At 43.1% G+C, this 22,355-nt stretch overlaps 1 protein-coding gene and 1 non-coding gene across 2 annotated transcripts in view; one reads left to right on the forward strand and one right to left on the reverse strand.

Annotated features, from left to right (window-relative positions):
- Window positions 1–567: 567 nt before the first annotated feature.
- Window positions 568–8,910, forward strand: LOC125539739 (putative disease resistance RPP13-like protein 1). Its single transcript, XR_015617403.1, has 6 exons — window positions 568–1,870; window positions 2,129–4,671; window positions 4,747–6,785; window positions 6,868–7,086; window positions 7,583–7,695; window positions 8,112–8,910. It is a non-coding gene; the product is annotated as a putative disease resistance RPP13-like protein 1 (transcript).
- Window positions 8,911–17,890: 8,980 nt separating this feature from the next.
- LOC147986743 (uncharacterized) overlaps window positions 17,891–22,355 on the reverse strand; it is a 38,992-nt gene continuing 34,527 nt past the window's right edge. The window contains exon 2 of the mRNA XM_087540136.1: window positions 17,891–18,229. Within this exon, the coding sequence (XP_087396262.1) occupies window positions 17,891–18,229 (339 nt within the window). The remainder of the gene's footprint in view (window positions 18,230–22,355) is intronic.

Below are 22,355 nucleotides of genomic sequence, written 5' to 3' on the forward strand. Positions count from 1 at the left end.
TGGCCAGATTTCCTAAATATTTCGTAGTTGTTTCCTGAAAGACCAAATTCTCATGTAGACTGTAGAGGCGCGCTGTCTTGTAAACGGCCGCTACCGGAGAGCAGTTCATCACGGCCTCGGCGCCGCTCTCTTCCCCTTTCCTCCTCGACCTCGAGCAGACGCCTATAGCGCGCATTTCGGCGCCGCTCGTGACCGCACCAGAATCCACCACCCGACCACATCTCGCGCCACCCATGGGCGAGCCCGTCTACCGCGGCGTGCGCGCCTGCCCGCATCCCGGCCACGGTCGCGGCTGTCCACCCCGTTCGCGCCCTCGACGTGTTCGAGGAAATGCCTCACCGGAGAATCTGCGCCGGGTCCACGCGCGGGTGGTGGCCCTAGCAAGCGCAGCCATCAACGTCGGCGATCTCCATCCCAGCGTCCCGTCGAGCGGTGGAGGATCGATGTCGTGGGCTCATCGTGCCCATGGCCCTCCCCTGGCCCTGGTGGCTCACCCTCGCAGCCTCGCTGGTCCGCAGCACGAGGGTAAGAAAAGTCTCTGTTTTTTTTTTTGGTACCATACGCTGCTTCCTTGGCCAGATTACCCATGTCCTCATACCAAGCGGATGTGCAGTCTGGTTATCTGCTATGCTAACTGAACATACAAAGCCGCTTCAAAAATAAATAAAATGGTTTTGCTATGGTTCCTACTGCCTTTAGAATTTGGGAACGTGTCCTACACATGATAGCCATTTGGGATCTCTAGGGACACCGCGTTCGAGGAATCAACCCGTGCAGTCGTTGGCCCGGCTCTGTCATAGATAGCTGCGCGTGTTCTACATACCAAAATTTTGTCGATGGATACAAGGTTGTATAGAAACCCTCAAGATCAAGCATCTCATTACTTGGTTGATGGGTGCAAGGTTGTGGAAACCATTGACATCAAGCATCTCACTAATTTGTCGCTAGGTACGACGTTGCGCATACTTATCAGAAACCATCAACGTCAAAGTATCTAATGAGGATTCAATTTAAGCCTAGTGATAGCGTGAGCCCTTGTGATGTTTTGTCCCCTACTGCTTGTACCATTTGTTCAGTATGCATATGCGTCCACAGATTTCAGGCTGCTATAGGACCACTGCTTATCCTTTATTCTCTTCTCTAGGCTCAGCTTCCACGAAAATACTCTGTAATTGTCATGTAACATCATAAGCTCGTCTTTTCCACATGGCTGACAGCTAAGTCATGTTTATCAGTAAAGAGGAGTCTATTTCACAGTCATACAATATTGTGCGACTGTGGAGCCAAGACTTGATCAAGGACTTCCACAGTTCCACGGCCGTGCGGACCCCACCTCGAGCTTGCCATGAGGGGCCTGTGCGTCAGTTGAAGGGATGCTAGTGTTACCTGGTAAAGTTAGCTGTTTTTTGGTGCATTGTTAGACTCTTCTCATTTGCTGAATTGCTGCCTGCCTTTTGGTTCACTAAAACTCTCCTTTCCTCTGAGACCATCTGTTTGGTTTCTCCGCTGTGCAAGGCCTACCTTTGCTCCTGCTGTTGCTGTGCTGCCATAGGTGTGCCGGGAGAGATGTCGGGGTTGCTTGGCACAGTGGTTGATGCAACAATAGGATGGCTGGTGCAAAGCATCCTTGACAGCTTCTTTACTGGACGTATGGAAGCCTGGACTCGTGAAATCGGGCTTGCTGAAGATGTGGAGAAGCTCAAATTTCAGATGAGGGACGTGCAGATGGTTCTTGCTGCTGCCGAGGGAAGGAGGATTGACAATATGCCTCTGGCCCTGTCACTGGATGGTCTCAGAGAGCTACTTTATGATTCAGAGGACGTGATGGATGAGCTTGACTACTACCGACTTGAGCAACAGATCACAGAAGGTGCTTCATATTTCTCTACTGTTCCATTTTTATTGCTTTCAGTTTTTTTTATGTAGGCGTAATATGTAACCAAGAGTAGCTGAATATCGTAGGCATCACCTCTCAGATTATCTCTTGCTTAATTGTTATCTTTTTGAATTCAGCTTTTGTTAAATTTTGGAACTTTTATTAATTATTAGCACTTGCATGATAATATTTGCTTTGCTTAAGTGGCTTTCGTTTGCTTGTCGCCAAATAACTGAGAGTTTTCTTATGCAGGGAAAGGTTGTAGTGCTCCTACTGGTACTAATCTTGAGGGAAGCTATGTGTCTTCATCCACTCTATCTTCTGTTGTTAAATCAGTATGCAGCGCCACAAGCCAAATAACTGACTGGATCTCACGTGGCAGAAAAAGGAAACGTGAAGAAGAGGGGCCTGCTCATTGTAACATGCTGCCTTTTGAGATTAAAGATAGCATTTCCAAGAGGATCAATGTAATAGTGAATCTTCTATGCAGTAGTAGCAATTCTGTAAAGGGGGTTCTTCAGCTTGAGAACTTGCGCACCATGGCAACATCAAGTAAGAGTCAGAATATTGCCAGGGATCATCGCATGACAACTTCTGTTCCGATTGAGTATAAGGTGTACGGAAGAGATGCAGAGAGAGACGAGATAATAGATCTGTTGATAAAGGGGGGATCTAGTGATCTGAATGTTCTGCCAGTGGTTGGCAGTGGTGGTATTGGGAAGACGACGCTTGTTAGATATGTATACCATGCTAAAAGAATTAAAGATCATTTTGATTTGCTAATATGGGTCTGTGTATCCACTAACTTCGATGTAGTGGGGCTAACACTTCAGATCCTAGATCATGTATGTGAAGATAGACCATATGAAAAAAAAAGCAGTTTGAATAAATTGCAGGAGATACTTCAAGAAAATATTAGAAACAAAAGATTTCTGCTTGTAATGGATGATATGTGGGAAGAGAAGGACAGGGGTGGATGGATTAAACTTTTGGCTCCATTGAAAAGTAATAAAGTAAAAAGGTTGCATGGTACTAGCAACAACCAGAACAAAATCAGTGGCAAAAATGATAGGAACTATGGATGAAATCACATTGAGTGGTCTGGATGAGAAGGAGTTTTGGCTGTTTTTCAAGGCATGTGCATTTCGCAATGACAACCGCGAGCACCATCCTAGTTTGCAATATATTGGGAAACAAATTGCTAAAGCACTAAAAGGCTTCCCACTAGCTGCACAAAGTGTTGGTGCACTTCTGAGCACAGAAGTTAGCTATCAGCATTGGACGACAGTTCGGGACAAACGGAAATCTCTTCAAGGATATGATGATGATATTTTACCCATCTTGAAGCTCAGTTATGATTATCTACCAGTCTACCTTCAGCGGTGTTTCTCATACTGCTCTTTGTATCCAGAGGACTACGGATTTGATGGGAAAGAATTGGTCCATGCCTGGATATCACAAAATTTTGTGCAGTGCAAAGATCCTACCATAAGACTGGAGGAAACAGGGCATGAATATTTGGAAAAATTAGTGGATTTGGGCTTCTTCCAAAAGGATGGCTCACACTATGTTATGCATGACCTAATGCATGTATTGGCAGGGATGGTTTCATCAAATGAGTGTGCTACTATAGATGGATTGAAATCCGGGGCAATTCGAGCAAGTGTTCGGCATTTGTCGATCATAATTGCTGATTATGATAAAGATGAACATGTCAGCAATTCTAGTGAGAAGTTTGACAAAATACTTCAGAAGGTGTCTTGGCACAAATTGAGGACATTGATGTTGTTTGGGCGAAGCAGCATACATTTATCAGGGCCATTGCGTACTTTATGCAATGAGGCAAAATGTTTACGGTTGCTAAGTGTGACAGGTGCTGACATCAGCTCTATATACAATTCGTCAAATCTATTCCATCTTCGCTATATATCAGCATACAGAGTCAGCAACCCTGTGTTTCGTCAAGCTTTGACAAGATGTTATCACCTTCAAGTACTGGATGTGGGCATTTCGGGCAATCTTGATGTACCTACTGACATGAATAATCTTGTGAATCTGCGTCATCTTATTGCTCATGAGAAAGTGCACCACGCAATAGATTGTGTCAGCAACATGACCTCTCTTCAGGAATTAAAATTCAAGGTTCAAAATGTTGGCAGTTTTGAGATAGGACAACTTCAGTCCATGAATGAGCTTGTATCACTAGGAGTTTCTCAACTTGAAAATGTGAAGACTAAAGAAGAGGCGTGGGCAGCCATGCTGACACACAAAGAGTATCTAGAAACATTGTTCTTGTCATGGGAGAATAGCAGCATGAGCCTTCAACCTGAGGCTGCAGAGGATGTGCTTGATGGTCTTCAACCACATCAGAACCTCAAAACTCTAGAAATAACTGGATATGGTGGTGCTATCTCCCCAACCTGGCTTTCCAGTGCCTTTTCAGTTACCTCACTGCAGATACTTCATCTGGAGGAGTGTAGGGAATGGCAAATTCTATCTACTCATGGAATGCATTCCCTTAGGAAGCTGACATTGATCAGGATGTTGAATTTAATGGAACTCTCAGTTCCTTCCTTGGTAGAGTTGATCCTGATTGGCATGCCAAAATTGAAAAAATGTACCGGTTCTTATGGAATGGATTTGACTTCCCATTTAAGTGTTTTGATGATCAAGAACTGCCCTCAACTGAATGAGTTCACTCTTTTCCAGAGTTACTCTTCTTTCGACGCTGAGCAGAAATCCTGGTTTCCATCTCTCAGCAAACTGTCCATCGGGCAGTGTCCTCATATAATCAAGTAATTCCCTTCTCTCTAATTTTTCATGTTCATTTGCAAATTGTTGGACACTTACTTTGATAAATGATGTTGCAGCAACTGGCCAATCCTTCCACTAAGAGAAATGGGGGCACTCAAGGAGTTGGAGTTGATGGATCTGCATGTTGTCAGAGTGTCAGTTCCTTCTCTGGAGAAGTTGGCGTTGACTAAAATGCCAATCCTGGAATATTGCAGCAGTCTAACGACTTCTCCACCTCTCCAATCTTCACCTCCTGAAGGAGATCAGAATGAATTGGTGTCTAATCTCCGTAGACTCACCATCCATGATTGCCCATGTTTGATAGTGTCACATCCTCTTCCGCCTTCTGCTCTAATTTCTGAGTTGTCCATCAGTGGGGTTTCGACACTTCCAACAATGAGGATAAACTGGAGACGTTTCACTATCGAATCTAATGAGTTGTGTATGCTGGATGAGAGTATCTTGGCATTTCATAATCTGAGGGGCATAACATTGTTTCGAATAAGAAGCTGTCCAAATCTGATCTCTCTTTCAAGTGAATCTTTCAGCCAGCTCATTGCTTTAGAGACTTTATCTATACATGAATGCCCTAATCTTACTATGTCAAACATTATGCCAGAGGTTGTCCAGGAAAACAGCACATCTACAAGCAGCCTTGTCCCCCCATCTCTCAAACGTGTCAACATTAGCACATGTGGCGTAACTGGGAGGTGGCTATCTCAACTGCTTTCACATTCGCAGTCCCTTGAGGAGTTGCTGTTAACTGGCTGTCCGCAGATAAAGTTTCTATCAATCAGTCAACCTAGAGAAACGGAAGGGACCAGCAGTTTGGTTTCAGCAGTGACGACCTCGGCCCAAGATGAACATGAATTGAAACTGCCATATAATCTCCTATGTTCTCTCAAGGCGCTATGCATTCAGCTAAGCCTGGATCTGAAGTTCATTGGGGGTAATACAGGCTCTACAAGATTCAGCTCTCTTACGCAGCTTTTCCTTCATGGTTGCCCCAAGCTACTCTCATTGTTGGTGGGTGAAACAAAAGATGATGGTACCATGGATGTTGGATTACTCCCACCATCACTTGAAGACCTTAGTATCGGTCCTCTCCCAGAAAACTTGCAGTCATTCACTCCTGAAGGCCTTTTGTACCTCAAAAAGTTACGTCTATCTTATGGCCCATGTTTGAAGTCTGTACAGCTGCATTCCTGTACGGCCTTAGAGGAGCTGGATATCATGGGGTGTGTCCAGCTGACTGTACTGGAGGGCTTGCAGTTTCTCAGCTCCCTTCGAAGCTTGAAGATGGAGATGAATTCCGAGCTGTCTTGTGCATGGGATCTCAAACTGCAGGAACAAGAGCAGGGTGGGAATCAAATTCAGTTATTTCCTCGGTCACTTGATAAACTTGAGATCACGGCCGTCACGGACAGGGTCCAATCCCGTCTTCTGTCCTGCCTTCCTGCCATGACCAAATTAGCAGTACAGAGAAGTCCGGAACTGACGTCTCTACAGTTGGCATGCTGCACGGCACTGAAAGAGTTGGAAATTGGAGACTGCGACTTGCTTGCGTCGATCGAGGGCCTCCAGTTCTGTAGAAACCTGACATCCTTTAAAGTATTTAACTCCCCCGGCCTACCTTCCTGTTTTCAACTTTTGTCCGACCAGCAAGGTGTCTGTGAAGTATGGTCTGGATTGAAAACTCTTGTGGCTAGTGACGCATCTATCCTGTCCAGGCCGTTCTGCAAACAGCTGACTTCCCTAAGACGTCTACAGTTTGGCTCTGCGTATAGTGCAAGCTTGGTGAACCTAACAGACGAACAAGAGAGAGCTTTACAGCTTCTAACCTCACTCCAAGAACTTCAATTCCTGAGATGCCCGAATCTCTTATCACTTCCTGCAATCCTATATAGCCTGACCTCCCTCGGAACATTATCTATCGTACATTGTAGGAGCATCACAAGGTTGCCAGACATGGGCTTTGCACCTTCGCTCAGTCACCTTGAGGTAGCCTATTGCAGTGAGGAGCTAGGTATGGAGTGCAGAATTGCAGCAACTGAAAAGCTAAGAGTCACAATTGATTATGTGGATGTGAATTAATTCAACAATATCTACTTCTGAGGTACACATTCGGAACATTTTTCCTACAGTGTTAGTCTACATGCTCACCCTCTTCTTGCTAAATGTAATTCATCTCTATCCAGGCTGCAGCCACCCGAGATGTTGTACACATTTCTGCACTCACTGTCACCAGCACATTTTGTGCAAGTGCCATTCACCCCTTTGGCTTTCCACAAGCTGCTTTAGTCGCATGTGGGATGGATGCAGAAACCATGGTTGCAATAGGCGTCTTTTTGTTTATCAGGGGCATTGTGACCAGTTGCTCATCGCCATGAGCTTCCGCTATAGCAAGCCTTACCATGGTATGCTTCTTTGTACTTCTATTTTTATCCTGATTAGCTTTGTTAGTGGATCAGTGCTGTAGACATGCAAAACTTGGCATATTAATCCTTCTTGGTTACTTTTTGATTAACAGATGTACACATTTGAGTATGTTTTTCTGCTACCTAATTACGCATCCCATCTTGTCCAATACTGTTAATCACCCTTCTGATCAGCACATGTCGATGCTGTTAGCTAGGCTCTTCTGCATGGTTTGATACAAAAAATGTTGTTAACTAGAAACATCATTGTGCACTCTCAGACAATTTATTATTGTATAATTTCTTCTGTGAAGCATTAAATTGGCTCGTACTTCCTATTTGTAGTTGACTTTCAGCATGAGGCATGATTTAAAATTGTAGGAGAAACATAAAGTTTATTAGTTACCACCATCTGTCTCATGATGCAATTTCGCTGTGAAAAAAGGATGATACTTAGCAATAGGTTTGTTGCTGAAGTGTTGTTATTTTGCTCTAGGTTTGCTGCTTCAGCAATATACATCACGGCATTGGAATCTGCGGTCAACCAGGACTACCTGTTGAGTGATGAGTACACATTAACTTGACGATTCCATGGCTCAACCATTGCAGGTACATTCTGTTTATTGTTTGATTGTCGTCAGGCCTTCATCGCTAGGCACCCTGTCTGATTCATCTGTTGCACCTTATCTGACATTCATGTATATTTGCCTGCTTTTATATGGTGGGCATTTGTTTCAGATTTTGGCCAAGTAATATCATAGTATCCAAAGAAAGTGAAGTCCAAAAAATAAGTTTGCTCGTAAAAATGAAAAAAAAACTATGCCTCTGTAGCCAACTGTATAAAATTTTATGTTATGAATATGAAATCACTCCAGGGCTCCTGTTAGCATCTTCATCATCCTATAAGCAGAATGAATTAGGAGCTTGTTTGATAGCTACTCACCTTTGCTAGTCTGGAGCCTGCAACATGCATATCTATTCTAAGTAGGCCTGAATTTACTGATGAATAACTTTGATGGTGTCAGGTGTGTATTGGCAGTTGGGCCATGCCCATGAAAAACTGAAGAAGGTACAGCAAATCAGTCGGTGACAATCTCTCCTACGAGGACTCGAGGTCGAAGTCAGTCGAGGGGGCAGCAGTGGAAGCAACTCGTATGGAATATGGGACTTTTATATATGAACCTGCCGGGAACTAAACGAGTCGTACCACCAACATACCGCCTCGTTTCGCTTCCTCCATCGTCTGCTCATCTCACGACCTCCTCTACCACCTTCTCTCTTCTCAGCAGCGCAGTGGATAGTTAAAATAATGTTTCAAAAAATTAGCGCAGTGGGTGACACTCAACCCGTGTTACCCATCAAGGTTGGGTCATCACTAAATTTGAAGTTCCTGGAGATGCTCTCATCGAGCTCGGCAAAGAGAGCTTTCTGGCCGCCCATTTAGTTTGAGGCACCTGTGTTCAGAACTTCAGATACTAGGCCTCGTAGAAAGCTTTGTATAAGATGATAGGAAAAGAAGCCACCCTGTTTGTATTCTACTGTATAACAAGGCAACAAATATTTCCAAAGCCGAAGTGCTACCATTTGTGGAACAGAGGGAGACCACACCCGGATTAAAGATGGAAAGTAGAAATACAGTAGAATGACGACACCACTCAGTAAGAATTGAATTTGTACTTTGCTATGCGACCTTCTGTGCCGAGATTCCATTCTCTGCATTGCATCTGATTGGGCACTGGAGGGTATGGCTTGCAAGTGTAGGTGATCTGCTCCAATAACCTGTGCCTTGTAGAGACAAAACTTCTATATATGTTTTTTGGTATATTATCTCCATGCACACTTGATCATCGACAGAGCTTAGTCTAACCACCGAATGCTCGAAAAGATTGTTGTTTGCAGAACATGATAAGATCAAGACAAGGACATCATTTTTTTTTGGCGAAATAGTACAAGGACATCAACCTAACTAGTACTCACATTATCTTACCCTTCATTGTACTCCCTCCGTCCCATAATGTAAGATGTTTTTTGACACTATACATTATGAGACGGAGGACGGAGGGAGTACTATCTAATAATAATAGTGCGTCGTCGATACTATAAAACTCCCATGATAGACCGTCACCTGAGAAAACCGTTATCAATTACATGATGTGAGACAGTACACTCGTGGTTTGTTTTTCTTCTTGAAAGCCTCCTATGGTAATTAAGTTACCTAAGATAATTTTTGTAATTTAAACTGACAAGGTTTTATGCTCTCAACCGAGAATCTCCACCCTCTTCCTAGGACCGAAAGCCTACTTTTCCCCTAGAGCATCTCTAGCAGATCCGGTAAAGCTGCTTCCCGCAAAATACGTTTACGAGCGGCCTGCAAAAAAGTTTACGGTGTCGCGGGGCCTCTGGCGGAACAAATCCCATAAACTAGATACATGCGTATCTACATGAATCTAACACATTAATTTTGGATAGGACGGAGTACTAAATTGCTCATGATATTTGCTATGGGTCATGTCAGACTAGATCTTACTGTCTTGTTTGCAAATCCCGCGCGCAGGGTGACGGTACAAAACTCCCTCATACGATGCTCACCGGGGCACAAATCCTTGTTGTCCAAACAAATGCCACACTGCGAATCGAGATCAATCTCATTACTAGTACGTACAGTCTTAAAGATTAGTGCTAGCAGTTGAATTCAGATCTGACAGATTCTATAGTGCAAATACGTACCGCGCTGATCTCCTTAACCATTTTCGCTCGAGAGAGGGACGTGAGGAGGAGGGGGCGAAAAGAGCAGTCACTTCCAACCCCTAAGCTGACGATGGCGGCGGCGGCGTCCGGAGATTTCAAAAAGCGCGTACGCCCGGCGTCTCCGATCTTATATTGGAGCGGTCATGGCGGTGGTAGGAGGCCCCGATGCCACGGGTGGTTAGGAGGAAGGCGATGCAATCACGGGATTTCGGGAGAGGTGGCGTGCGTGAGTTATGGGATCTTTTAACATATATCATCGAGATAAAAAAAGAACATTATGTTGTGCTATACATTTCATAAGGGTGAACTAGGTTTTTGGTTCGAAACAAGTTTGAACGATATATAATTCCAAAATTGGCCTTGTCCATTTTCCAAATAAGTTTCACAACTATACATGCCATGACCAATGCAAGCAAGCATGCAAAATGGTTTTTAGTTTAGCGAAGTTTTTCATTTTCGGACGAAAATGCCCGAATGTGGCCGCACGTGACAACACTTGCAATCATTGCCGAAAATGGTTCAAACTAGGCATGGAGGCGTACAATGGCCATGAATTGTCACCACAAAAAAGTTCGGTTGACTTAAGATATGTGAACAAACCATCGGGCATTTTCGGAGGGTGCCAGGCTAGCCCGGAAGGGCGAGTCCGGGAGCACCTCCATGTTAACACCACATACAAATGATTCCAACTTTTTTTCATGCCCTCCCATGAGAAAATCAAGCAAACATGCAAATATGGTTCTCAGTTTTGACAACTTCTCCATGTATTGGGATTTACTTATATCGAAAATGCCCGAAAACTGGCCCCACGTGACATTAGTTGCAAACTTTACTAAGAATACTTCAAACTTGGCATGGAGGACTAACATGACCATGAGTTGTTACCCCGAAAATTTTGTGTTGATTCAAGAAAGGTCAACAAACCAGCATGTGTCTTCTCAGAGGATGCCATGTTAGCCCAAAGGAAGGGCACGTATTGGAGCAACTCCGTGTTTACAATATCCACAAATGATGCCAACTTTATTTCATGATCTCCCATGAGAAAATCAATAATGCATTCACAACGGTTTTTAATTTGTCCAACATTTATAATCCTTCTGCAATTTCGAAGCGAAAGAGAAACATCGCTTGCATGGTCTACCCCCCTAGCCACACATCGAAAGGAGGGGGCACATGATGCATTACACTTTGTTTGTCTTATGGTGGACCTAGTTGACACACCAAGCCTAGTTGGATCATTGGCCTACACCGGATTCCATGTCGTATGAAAGCTCGGGCACATCAACTGCTCCCGTCTAGAACCTTCGAACTGCACTGTCCACTTTGTGAAGCAAGTACAACATGAAATTTGTGAAATTCTCCCAAGCTTTTAAAGTGCATCTCACGACAAAATCAAGCAAGCATGCAAAAATGCTATTTAGTTTACACAAAATTTTGCATGTACTATAATTTTTTCGGCCGAAAATACTCCCAAACTGGTCACACGTGAATCATATTGCAAACTTTACAAAAAAATGGTTCAAACATGGCATGGAGGCCTAACATGGCCTTCAATAGTCACCCCAAAAAGTTGGGTCGATTTCGTACAGGTCAGGATAGTACTATAGCATCTGCTCTCAAAGGGCGCCAGGCTCGGCCGGAAGGGCTTGTGTCGGGGAACCTCCATATTCACACCATCTTCATATTTTGTCAAATATATTTCATGGCCTCCCATGACCAAATGAAGCATGCATGCACAATGGTTGTAAGTTTCTACTAGATTTTCCATTTTCTTCCATTTTTCGGTCATAAATGCTCGAAAAGTGGCCGCAATTGCCAAAACTTGCAATTTTTGCTGAAACTCATTTTAATGTTGTCCTGGAAGCCTGTAATGTAACATTTTCCATTGCATGTCATAACTTGGGTTCATTCCACATGAAGCATGATCTACTTGGTTTGTACATTCGACAGTGTAGCACGAAGGTTCTCGACGGAGGCAGTGCGTGTACTGCATCGACTCCATGGATGGAATCCAGTTTGAACCAATGTTCGCACTTGGTATGGTGTCAATTAGGTCTACCCTTAGGCAATAAAGCTTGAAGGCATCATGTGCTAGCACTTTTGATGGTTGTCTATGGATAGACCGTCTGGGAGGTGAAAAAATCATGAAAATCATGTGTAACCTTGAATGCACTGTGCATGCATGCTTGATTTGGTTCATGGGATGGCATCAAAATAACTTGGAATCCTATGTACATGGTGTATTGAAGGAGGTGGCCCGACACGGGCCCTTCCGGGCTATCCTTGTACCCTCCGAAAGCGCATGTTGGTTTATTGACCTATATTAAATGACCGACAAGTTTGTAGGGTTACAATCCATGGCCATGTTAGGGATACATATGCCAAGTTTGAACCATTTTCATCTAAGTTTGCAAGTTTTTTCATGTGTAAAAATCTTAGTGTAAACTAAGAAGCATTTCGCATGGCAGCTTGTTTTGGTCATGGGATTCCATGGGAATTAGTACACATCATTTTGTATTGTAGATGATCTACTAAACATGGGGGTGCCCCCAAACACGCCCTTGCGGCCTTGACTGGCACCTCCGAAATCACATGCTGGTTTGTTGACCTACCTGAAATCAACCCAACTTTGCAGGGTTGCAAGCCATGGTAATTACTGGGGTACTTTCAAATTTCAACCATTTTCAGTGAAGTTGCAAGTTTAGTCACATACGGCCAATTTTCGGGCATTTTTAGAACAAACAACATATTTTACCACTTAAAAATGCATTCCTTTCTCGACGACACATTTGATTTTTCTTCGGAACATTACATTTTTTTGGCTAATGTTTCAACCACCCATAACTCACGCCGCCCAGATCTCCTGAAATCCCACGATTACAGCTCCTTCCTCGTAACCACCCGCAGCATCCAGGTCCCCTACAACCTCCCACGACCGCTGCAAGATCAGATTGTAACCGCCGCCCGCCGCCCGCCGCCCACCGCCAACGTCGCCTGAGGGGTCGGACGACAGTGGTGTTGTCGCCGCCTCCTACACACGTCAACGCGCCGCTGCTCTTGTTGCTGCCGTCGAGTGCCACACATCCACATCTAGTGTGGGACGCACTATCCGCGTGGAGCATTGGGCCGCCACCGCCGATGACAGAAGGTTACATGATCATAGCTCTTTTTAATCTTTCTCAGACACACACGTATACTAGTAAAGCCCTAATAGGTTTCCCACAAGTTATTCCAGTTGTCAAGATTACCTGATCATAGCTCTCATTAATAACCATCTTGTAATCAATCTTGGCACACTACACGAACGTCCGAAGAGGTAATACCACAACAAGGGTATCTCTTTCATGAAATAACACGTCGTATGTTTATGCACTCCCAAAACCCTAGTTGAACTGTCCCAATGTTATGCATGACCAAAATCTGTAGTGTGCTTAAAGTTACATGTAGTTCATATTATTTAATAAACTCATCCGCGCCTGCGTATAAGATTTTATTTTTGTTACACATTTCTCAACGTGAAGGTCAAATAAATTGAACCGATTTTGCTTCTGTTCCATAGGTGCCAGTAAAATGGAAACTACTGTTAAAAGTGCTGCTAATGGAGAAAAACACGTCTCTGAAATGACCGTTGAGGTACGTAGTTGACATTTTGTTTGAAAACTGTACTTGCAGACCCTTCTTTCATACTCGATAAAATCTATTGCCACTTTTGCAGGAAATCTTGAGGAAACACGGCCATATGAAGTTAGTGTGCTCACCGTCAAGGCTCGCCAAAGTCATGAAATTGTTGTCATCAAAACACATAGAGAAAAATCATAAGCGATACTGGTCTTGGGTGTCTAAACATGATTCGTGAATTTAAACTCCGGCGCATTATGTTGATAAGACTAGCAAAGAGCTTCGATAGTGAGACATCGTCCATTACCATAGGTAAAACACCCATTCCTATCACCGCAGAAGACGTGCACCATATATTTGGCCTTGCGATAGAAGGGGAGGATATCGATAAAAAGTTGGAAAGTGCACTGTATCCAAATTTGTTTAACACATTCCAAAAAAATGGGAGCATTGATCTGGCTGACCTTGAGACAGAGATCTTAAGTTCCAAAACTCCGGACAATGATTTCTTGGCACGGTTCATTCTATTCGCTATTGGCACAGTTTTAGCACCAACAACACAATCTTATGTCGACGCGAAATACCTTAAACTTGTTGCGGATATTAAAAGCCTTCCGAGATTGAACTGGGGATGTTTCACAATGAAACACTTGTTCAAGTCCATACACAAATTTAACTCTCTTGATCAAGTATCTCTACAGGGAAATCTACCTCTGCTTCAGGTTAGTGCAACATCACTAGTTAACATTGTACAATTGTTTTTCTTTTCTATATCTCTCTATATTGACGAAGTAATTTATTGTGAAGATTTGGTACCGGGAGCACCTGCGTTCTGGCAAATTTATGTATACTCCTATACCCCCACCATTGGTCGCACGATGGGACGAATGCACGTGCGTAATAACAGCAGAAGCTTACACCTCAGGAGGTCTTCATAAAGGACTAGTGTGTTTCTAGATTTTACCAATGTATATATTCGGTTATTTATTTGCTACTACTGATTCATTGTACCTGATTCAAAGGTTGTGATGGAAATTTGTGCTCGACAACCAGAGGCCAACAATAGAAAGGATCCAGGAAGCCAAAAATTTGTACGTGTGGATGAAGGTGATTCATCTCGAGCACAATCACAAGGTCAAAATATGAGTAGCCACCAAGTAAGCCCAACAAAGACAAATTTCATTTTCCAAGATCAGTAAAAGGTCGCATCGAAACTCATTCATTTTGCTTTCTTGTGAATGGGGTGTTATTTCGTTTGCACAGGTGGAAATGATAGTTGCAGCCCTGGATGCACGTTGTGCTGAGCAAGAAAAGAAGATAGGCAGACAGTTAATGGAATTTCAGCATAGATTTGATGCAAAATTCCTCACCCTGAGCGAAGAGTTAATCGACATTAAGAGTAAATCTGGCAGTAATCCTAGGCTCTCGCTGCTTGAGGACGAAATTAAGGACTTAAGGAGGGAACTGAAGGTATGTCATGTTGTGCATTTTTTATTGTTATGAATATGTTCCTCCGTATTCATTATATTGTTATAATTGTTAGAGGAATTAGAAAACAAAAGTAAAGTCAGTCGACAATCCGAGTCACAGAAAGCAGGCATCGAGGTAATAATTATGGCCCACCACATAAGTAGTATTACCAAACTAATTATAATTGACCATTTTTTGTTGTTGTAGGAACAAGTCAATGTGTGCAGTGATCCCTTCATGGAGACTCCTAAGTTCGACGCATCCATGCCACGTACTTCGACTCCAACACCAAGTGCCAGACACGTCCTGCCAAACAAGGACGATCCTCAAATCACACCGATGAAGCCTCTGTTTGATAATGATTACGTGCTCACCGCTGAGGACAAAGAGGCAGCCATTTTCATCCGGGGAACACACGGGCTTGTTGAAGTCGTTCAAATCGGAGACATTCCCCTAAGAGCGGAACAACTGAAGCCAATTTACGATAAAAAGTACATCTATGGTGATGTAAGCCCCCTGTACTCCATTGTACATCAACTATTTGAACTGTTGGCACATCATTATATGATTACAAATTTGGCAGGTTATTATGGCGTATGCTCACATCAACGGAGTTGAGACTGATACTACCTCAGTCATATCCCCCAATGAAACCAGAAAGCTTTTACAAACAAAATGGGTTATTCCAAAGGGCCGTGGAAGCTCGTGGGTTTAGCCTATTGCAAATAAATTTGTAGGATGCTGGAAGGTACCCGTTTTCCTCACTTTCATATATCGTAATAGATAGTGTAGATGAAATATTTTAGGGGTCCCCCGAACCATAATTGTTACCTTATATACATTATTCCGTGGAATGAGTCCTCTTTGACTTTACGGCAGGTCCACATCCCGTTGAATGTGAATGATAACCACTGGATGGCAATGGTGTTCAATTTCGACAAAGAAGAGATTCAAATCCTAAACTCCTTGAAAAATCAATTTGACGAGTCCAAGGAAACTGCTCTTGTAAGCTTTATCTTGCTACCTCTTTACTGTCGCATGGCACATGAACTCCCAAATCACCGTAACCCTTCGTAATACTCGTATTATGCTAGGTGGAGGCGATTCAGGCCTGCATGGACGAAGCGGTGAAGGATGGCTTGGTAACACCAGCTATGCCCATCAAATTTACCGGCTGGGAAGTAGTACGCTATGACGACATACCGCAACAGAATGACGGGTATGTATGACCTCCTAAATTATTCCTTGCCAACACGTCCAAGTTTACTAAAACCTAAACTAAACACTGCAGGCATTCATGTGCGTTTTTTTACACTGAAGTACATGTTGACATGGAACGGTGAAGTATTTACCGACAAAGTGGAGCAGGTGAGCCAAACACTATATTTTCTTGTAGAATATCTTATGATTGAACGTTGTGCTGACATATGTGTCGCTTATCAAATGTAGTCACAGATAGATATATTTAGCTGGAAAATAGTTTCAAGCTTGCTGCGTTCAGATTGCAACAGTCTTCGCATGGAAACATACAAGTACCCCATAACAGTTAGCAAAAAAGCACATATATTTTATTTTATTCACATGTGTCATGACACTACCGAATGCACTGATGTCTGCTGTACAGGCGGAGACGTATGAAGCCCACGTTGCATCGCAACCTATTAATTCACAATACGATGTCCAAGAAATTATCGGTACTGTTGAGTGTAAGATATCAGACACGTCGAGCTCCCCCAAGGATCCCGACACCCCAAGCTCCCCCCAAAAGTGGAGAGGATGTGGACGGCCGAGGAAGCTTGTCGATGAAGTGCAAGCTACAAAAACAAAAACTATGGAAGAGCTCAGAGTGAAATTTGATAGCAAGACCATTGCTAAACAAGTGGCTTCTTCGATATCAAGACGATCACGCAAGCCATCACAAGCTATATCGAGCCCATTCAAGTTAACCAAATGGTAGTTTAGGTACGTACTGGGTAGCACTCTAGTTAGCACTACTTATGATACATTTGTCATTTATGATTTGGTGATTGAACTTTATCGAACGTGCATCGACGAGCAGTGAAAGATTGCTTGCTAACACCAGCTAAGACTGTAAAAAGTAGGGTATGATAACATACCACAATATAGCAATCTCTGCTGTCGCAGTACATACTTTTGGCAATCACGAACATTATATAATTTTGGCAATTAGGGATACATGCTCAGTTCTTTTGGTTGAACTGCCAATAGGTCATTCTGCCAATCATTTTCATGATGTACTTTTGGCAATATCTTATAGTACAACCCAAGTGCATGTCAAAAGGTGGCAATAGGTACTTTTGGCAATCATGTGCATGCTATATTTCTGGCAATTACTAATGCATGCTCATTTGTTTTGCTTCAAATGGCATTATGTACTCCTGGCAAACATTTGTGTGCTCTACTTTTGGTAGCTATTAATACAAGCTCATTTATAATGGTTTAACTGTCCATAGAAATAACTTCAATGTCATTATTTCTAAACATACCAAATTCAGTGCAAGATATAGCATTAGCATCTTCAGTTAGAGTCATAACATATATGTACCATATATCACCATAGTGGAGGTATTAGGCAAGGTTGACCGCAATGCACTTAGGGTAGGTGCTTACAAGATAAACAATAGTTTAATGAAGCAACGACGCTTATTAGTACAGGGTGGACGCTTAATTAGGCACCTATCATGTACAAATTGGTACTGCTGCTTCAGAAAACCATGTTTATTATTGTTAGCATGTACCTAAGCACGTAGCATTGGAAGTTGGCCATTACCAGAAATGAGCAATGTACTACCAAACACTTAAACATAGCATGTTAAACATGCAGAACCCAAAATATAAACCGGCGCATAAGTTCAAGCAGTACGGTGCGGTAGAAGTATCACACGACAACCATAACATAAAAATAGTCTTAACTAGGGTGGGCCAGCAGTAACAACCAAGCAGTGCATCAGATCCTCGACATCTTGGCCGGACGAGGAGGCCTCGGGAGGTAGAATGGCAGATGCCCCTTCGCGTACTTCGTGAGGAAGGCACCAAAAGCGGCATGTTTAGCCCGTACGTGGGGCTTGCGGTTCCTCCCATTACCACGGCCGATAAAGGTGCCATGCATGATCAGGCTGTCGTAGTTGCTCTTGATACTCGCGCTGCAGAAGGGGCAGGCTATGTTGCCGTAGAGCCTGTTGGAGCCGCTGCGGTAGTTGATTTCCCCATTCCGCAGCCTCCTAAGGACGTAGCGGCTCTTGCTGTCCCTGCTCTCCTTACTATCATCCACGTCTTTGTCATCTTCCTGTGTGTTAGTTGATCGACAGCTGTGTCAGTTAGGAATACAGAAATGTAGCATTTCATAAGAGTATCAAGTACATTCCTAAAGTAGGAATACAAAAATATGATCAATCAGATGATTCACACAACATGTACCTCATGTATTGCAATATATGTTTATGTATTATTTGTTATCTTTCTTGTTCTTTTTTCTTTGCTTTGCATGCATAGCTATTCTCCCCTCTAAAGTACTCCTATTTGTACAATCTAAGTTGACAATTAACTAAAGGGTTCAGGTTTTAGGGTATGAACAAATCACTTTACTGCATTCTAGCACATATTTTAGTTCATACTGAAAATAGATAATTCCAAAAACAGGATCATTTCTTGCCATTTCTTGCAACAGTATTTTGTATGATCTGGTTTTATCATAAAGAGATACCAGACAATATCTAATTTAATGATATTCAAACTAGATGAGTACATACTACAAAGTAAAACTACCGCATCAACAAACAAAAGATTGCCCTCACTTGATATTTTGAAGACAACAAAACATATGAATCAGGTCATGAATTATGTATAAAAAAAGAGAAATTTTGGATTGAGGTACATCGGTTGTGAACATAAGAAATTATGGCTTTAATTACTCATCCTTGTTGCTAATAATTACATAGGGTGCGTACATAAGAAACTCTGCAATGAATTACTGACTGCAATCAGAAAATGTCTTCACAATATAGCTGCATGGCTTCATGATTTTCATCAAATAAACTAGTTTTTCCGACAACTAAATAAATGTACTGTTTACTAGGTCTCAACAGATTTGGTAATCAGATTGAAAATAAGATGCATAGTCCACTTCATTATATGGAAATCATGAAGCAGATAGAAAAAGTTTGCACTGCTAAGGTATGAAAGATTCTATAAGAAAGGAGAAAATGTGGTACCAGCTTTGTGCATATGGAGCATTATGATTACGCTTAGTTATGGAAAATTCTATATAGTAAGAATTCAATAGAAAATCTTGTTGCTAGAAATGTACTGTTGCATGGACTTGGCATGCATGATTACTGATGTGGCATAGTTTTATGGATTGATTTGTGCAAGAGAAGAACTAATCCATGTTTGTTGTTAATGGCAGGCAGTGGCCGTAAATTGTTACTGCATGCATCAGTACTGACCAGATGCATGACTCGATGATGTGGTCCAGTTTCATGCATACCAAAACCAGATAATGGGTTGCCACTATTGAAGAACGGAGCATAGTTTCATGAATAGCAAAACCAGATAATGGGTTGCACAATTGAGGAACAGAGCATAGTTGTAACAGGGGTTCTACTGATTTAAACTCTCATCATTGATACTCTTCTTGGTACTAGCGAGGCACACGTGCATTGGGCATGAAAGCAACAGTTAATGTCAATTATTTCAGGTCCACTAACATTGCTATGCTACTGTAGCATTGGATTTTGTGTGTGTTTTCTTTAATAAAGTGATAATGTTTGTGCATATTATGCATTCAGATTCACAAAGTTCAAAGAATTAGCAATTCATTTAGAAGAAAAGAGTTTGCGCTGTTAAAGTATCCAAGATTCTAGAACAATGGAGAAACATAGAGCTATGAGGTTGTTTGTGCATAGGTAGCATTGTGCTTGAGCTTACAAATGGAATATTCTATATATTACGCATGCTTGGAATTTTTCTTTTGTAGTAAATAAGATATCGAATGGCCAAAAATGCTGGGATTTCCCATCTATCCACCGTTGGATTGGCTTCATCCAACAACAAATATTCAAAGTTGTTTCCAGAGTACATGTTTTAAAAGTTACCATTTATATAAGCTCAAGCACTGTTGATAAATATTTGCTGTTGCATGTCAACTTTTCATGTTCTAGATATTAATCATTGATCCTCTTATTGACTGTTGCTACCTCTTGAGCACTGCGTTGGATTTCCTTGAAGAGCAAAGGATGATGCAGCAAAGTAGCATAAGTATTTCCCTCAGTTTTTGAGAACCAAGGTATCAAATCCAGTAGGAGGCTACGCGCGAGTCCCTCGTACCTACACAAAGCAAATAGCTCCTCGCAACCAACGCGAATAGGGGTTGTCAATCCCTTCACGGTCACTTACGAGAGTGAGATCTAATAGAGATGATAGATAATATTTTTGCTATTTTTGTGATAAAGATGCAAAATAAAATAAAAGGCAAAGTAAAAAGCAAAGCAATATTTAAGTGATGGAAGATTAATATGATGAAGATAGACCCGGGGGCCATAGATTTCACTAGTGGCTTCTCTCAAGAGCATAAGAATTCTACGGTGGGTGAACAAATTACTGTTGAGCAATTAACAAAATTGAGCATAGTTATGAGAATATCTAGGTATGATCATGTATATAGGCATCACGTCCGAGACAAGTAGACCGACTCCTGCCTGCATCTACTACTATTACTCCACTCATCGACCGCTATCCAGCATGCATCTAGAGTATTAAGTTCAAGAAAACAGAGTAATGCCTTAAGCAAGATGACATGATGTAGAGGGATAAATTCATGCAATATGATAAAAACCCAATCTTGTTATCCTCGATGGCAACAATACAATACGTGCCTTGCTGCCCCTACTGTCACTGGGAAAGGACACCGCAAGATTAAACCCAAAGCTAAGCACTTCTCCCATTGCAAGAAAAACCAATCTAGTAGGCCAAACCAAACTGATAATTCGAAGAGACTTGCAAAGATAACCAATCATACATAAAAGAATTCAGAGAAGATTCAAATATTGTTCATAGATAATCTTGATCGTAAACCCACAATTCATCGGTCTCAACAAACACACCGCAAAAAGAAGATTACATCGAATAGATCTCCACGAGAGAGGGGGAGAACATTGTATTGAGATCCAAAAAGAGAGAAGAAGCCATCTAGCTACTAACTATGGACCCGAAGGTCTGAGGTAAACACTACAAAAAAAAGACACATCCGTGACATTTTGGGCCGAACGAATTTTTTTTCTGTCATACATATGACACTTCTATGACGATAATTGTGACAAAACCCGGTATCATCATAGATGTGGTGGGCTCCTACTTCTATGAAAGAAAATCATGACAGAAAATGGGCTTTTCATCCTGGGCGGGCCGGAGACGCAGCTGCATGACATTCTTTGGGACGTCCATGACGGAAAAAACCATGGTAGAAGCGAGGGGGAGGAAAATTTCGGGGAGTTCCCGGTTACGGTGGGAGGTCGGGGCCGAGCGATGTGCGTTTCTCTCGTACATGTACGCACGTGTGTGCGAGGCGTTGGCTCTAACTGAACCCGAGCGAGGCATTGGGCTCTAACTGAACCCGAGCGATTGCACTGCAGGCTACGCGTTACTGAACCCGAGCGATCGATCGATGGCTGTTAACTGAACCCGATCGAGCGATTCCTTCGCTACTGCTGCTAACTGAAGCCGATCGATGCTGCCTCTGGATGAACAGTGAGCGTTGCGGGGGGGGGGGGGGGGGGGGTTGGATGAACAGTTCCCGGTGGGGGTGGATGAACAGGACCCCGTGGTGTTGCCTCTGGATGAACAGGACCCCATGGAGGGCTAGATGAACAGGACCACCCCGTGGAGGGCTGGATGAACAGTAGACGGTGGAGGGCAGGATGAACAGAAGCCCATGGAGGGGTGGTTGAACAGGAGCCCATGGAGAGGGCTGGTTGAACAGTAGCCGGTGGAGTAGCGCGCGGTGGAGGCTAGATGAACAGGAGCCCGTGGATGAACAGTCGCAGGTGGAGGCTGGAGGAGGTCGACGGTGGATGAACAGTAGCTCGTGGAGGCTGGAGTGGGTCGACGGTGGAGATGAACAGTATCCCATGGAGTCCCGTTTTGCGGTACTCCACACCCCTCCCGATGAACAGGACCCCTGTTTCGACTGTAGCGCTCCAACACAAGTCCGTTTCCTCCGTTTTGCGGTATGCCACACCCCTCCCGATCAACAGGACCCCCGTTTCGACCGTAGGAGGTCCGTTTCCTCCGTTTTGCGGTACGCCAGACCCCTCTCGATGAACAGGATCCCGTTTCGAACGTGGCCGGTCGAACACAAGGCTGTTTCCTCCGTTGTGCGGTACGCCAGGCCTCGTTTCCATCGCCTCTTCCAACCA

This window comes from Triticum urartu, chromosome 2A, assembly GCF_056163025.1.
Source record: "Triticum urartu cultivar PI428250 chromosome 2A, HENAU_Tu73, whole genome shotgun sequence".
Classification (NCBI taxonomy): domain Eukaryota; kingdom Viridiplantae; phylum Streptophyta; class Magnoliopsida; order Poales; family Poaceae; genus Triticum; species Triticum urartu.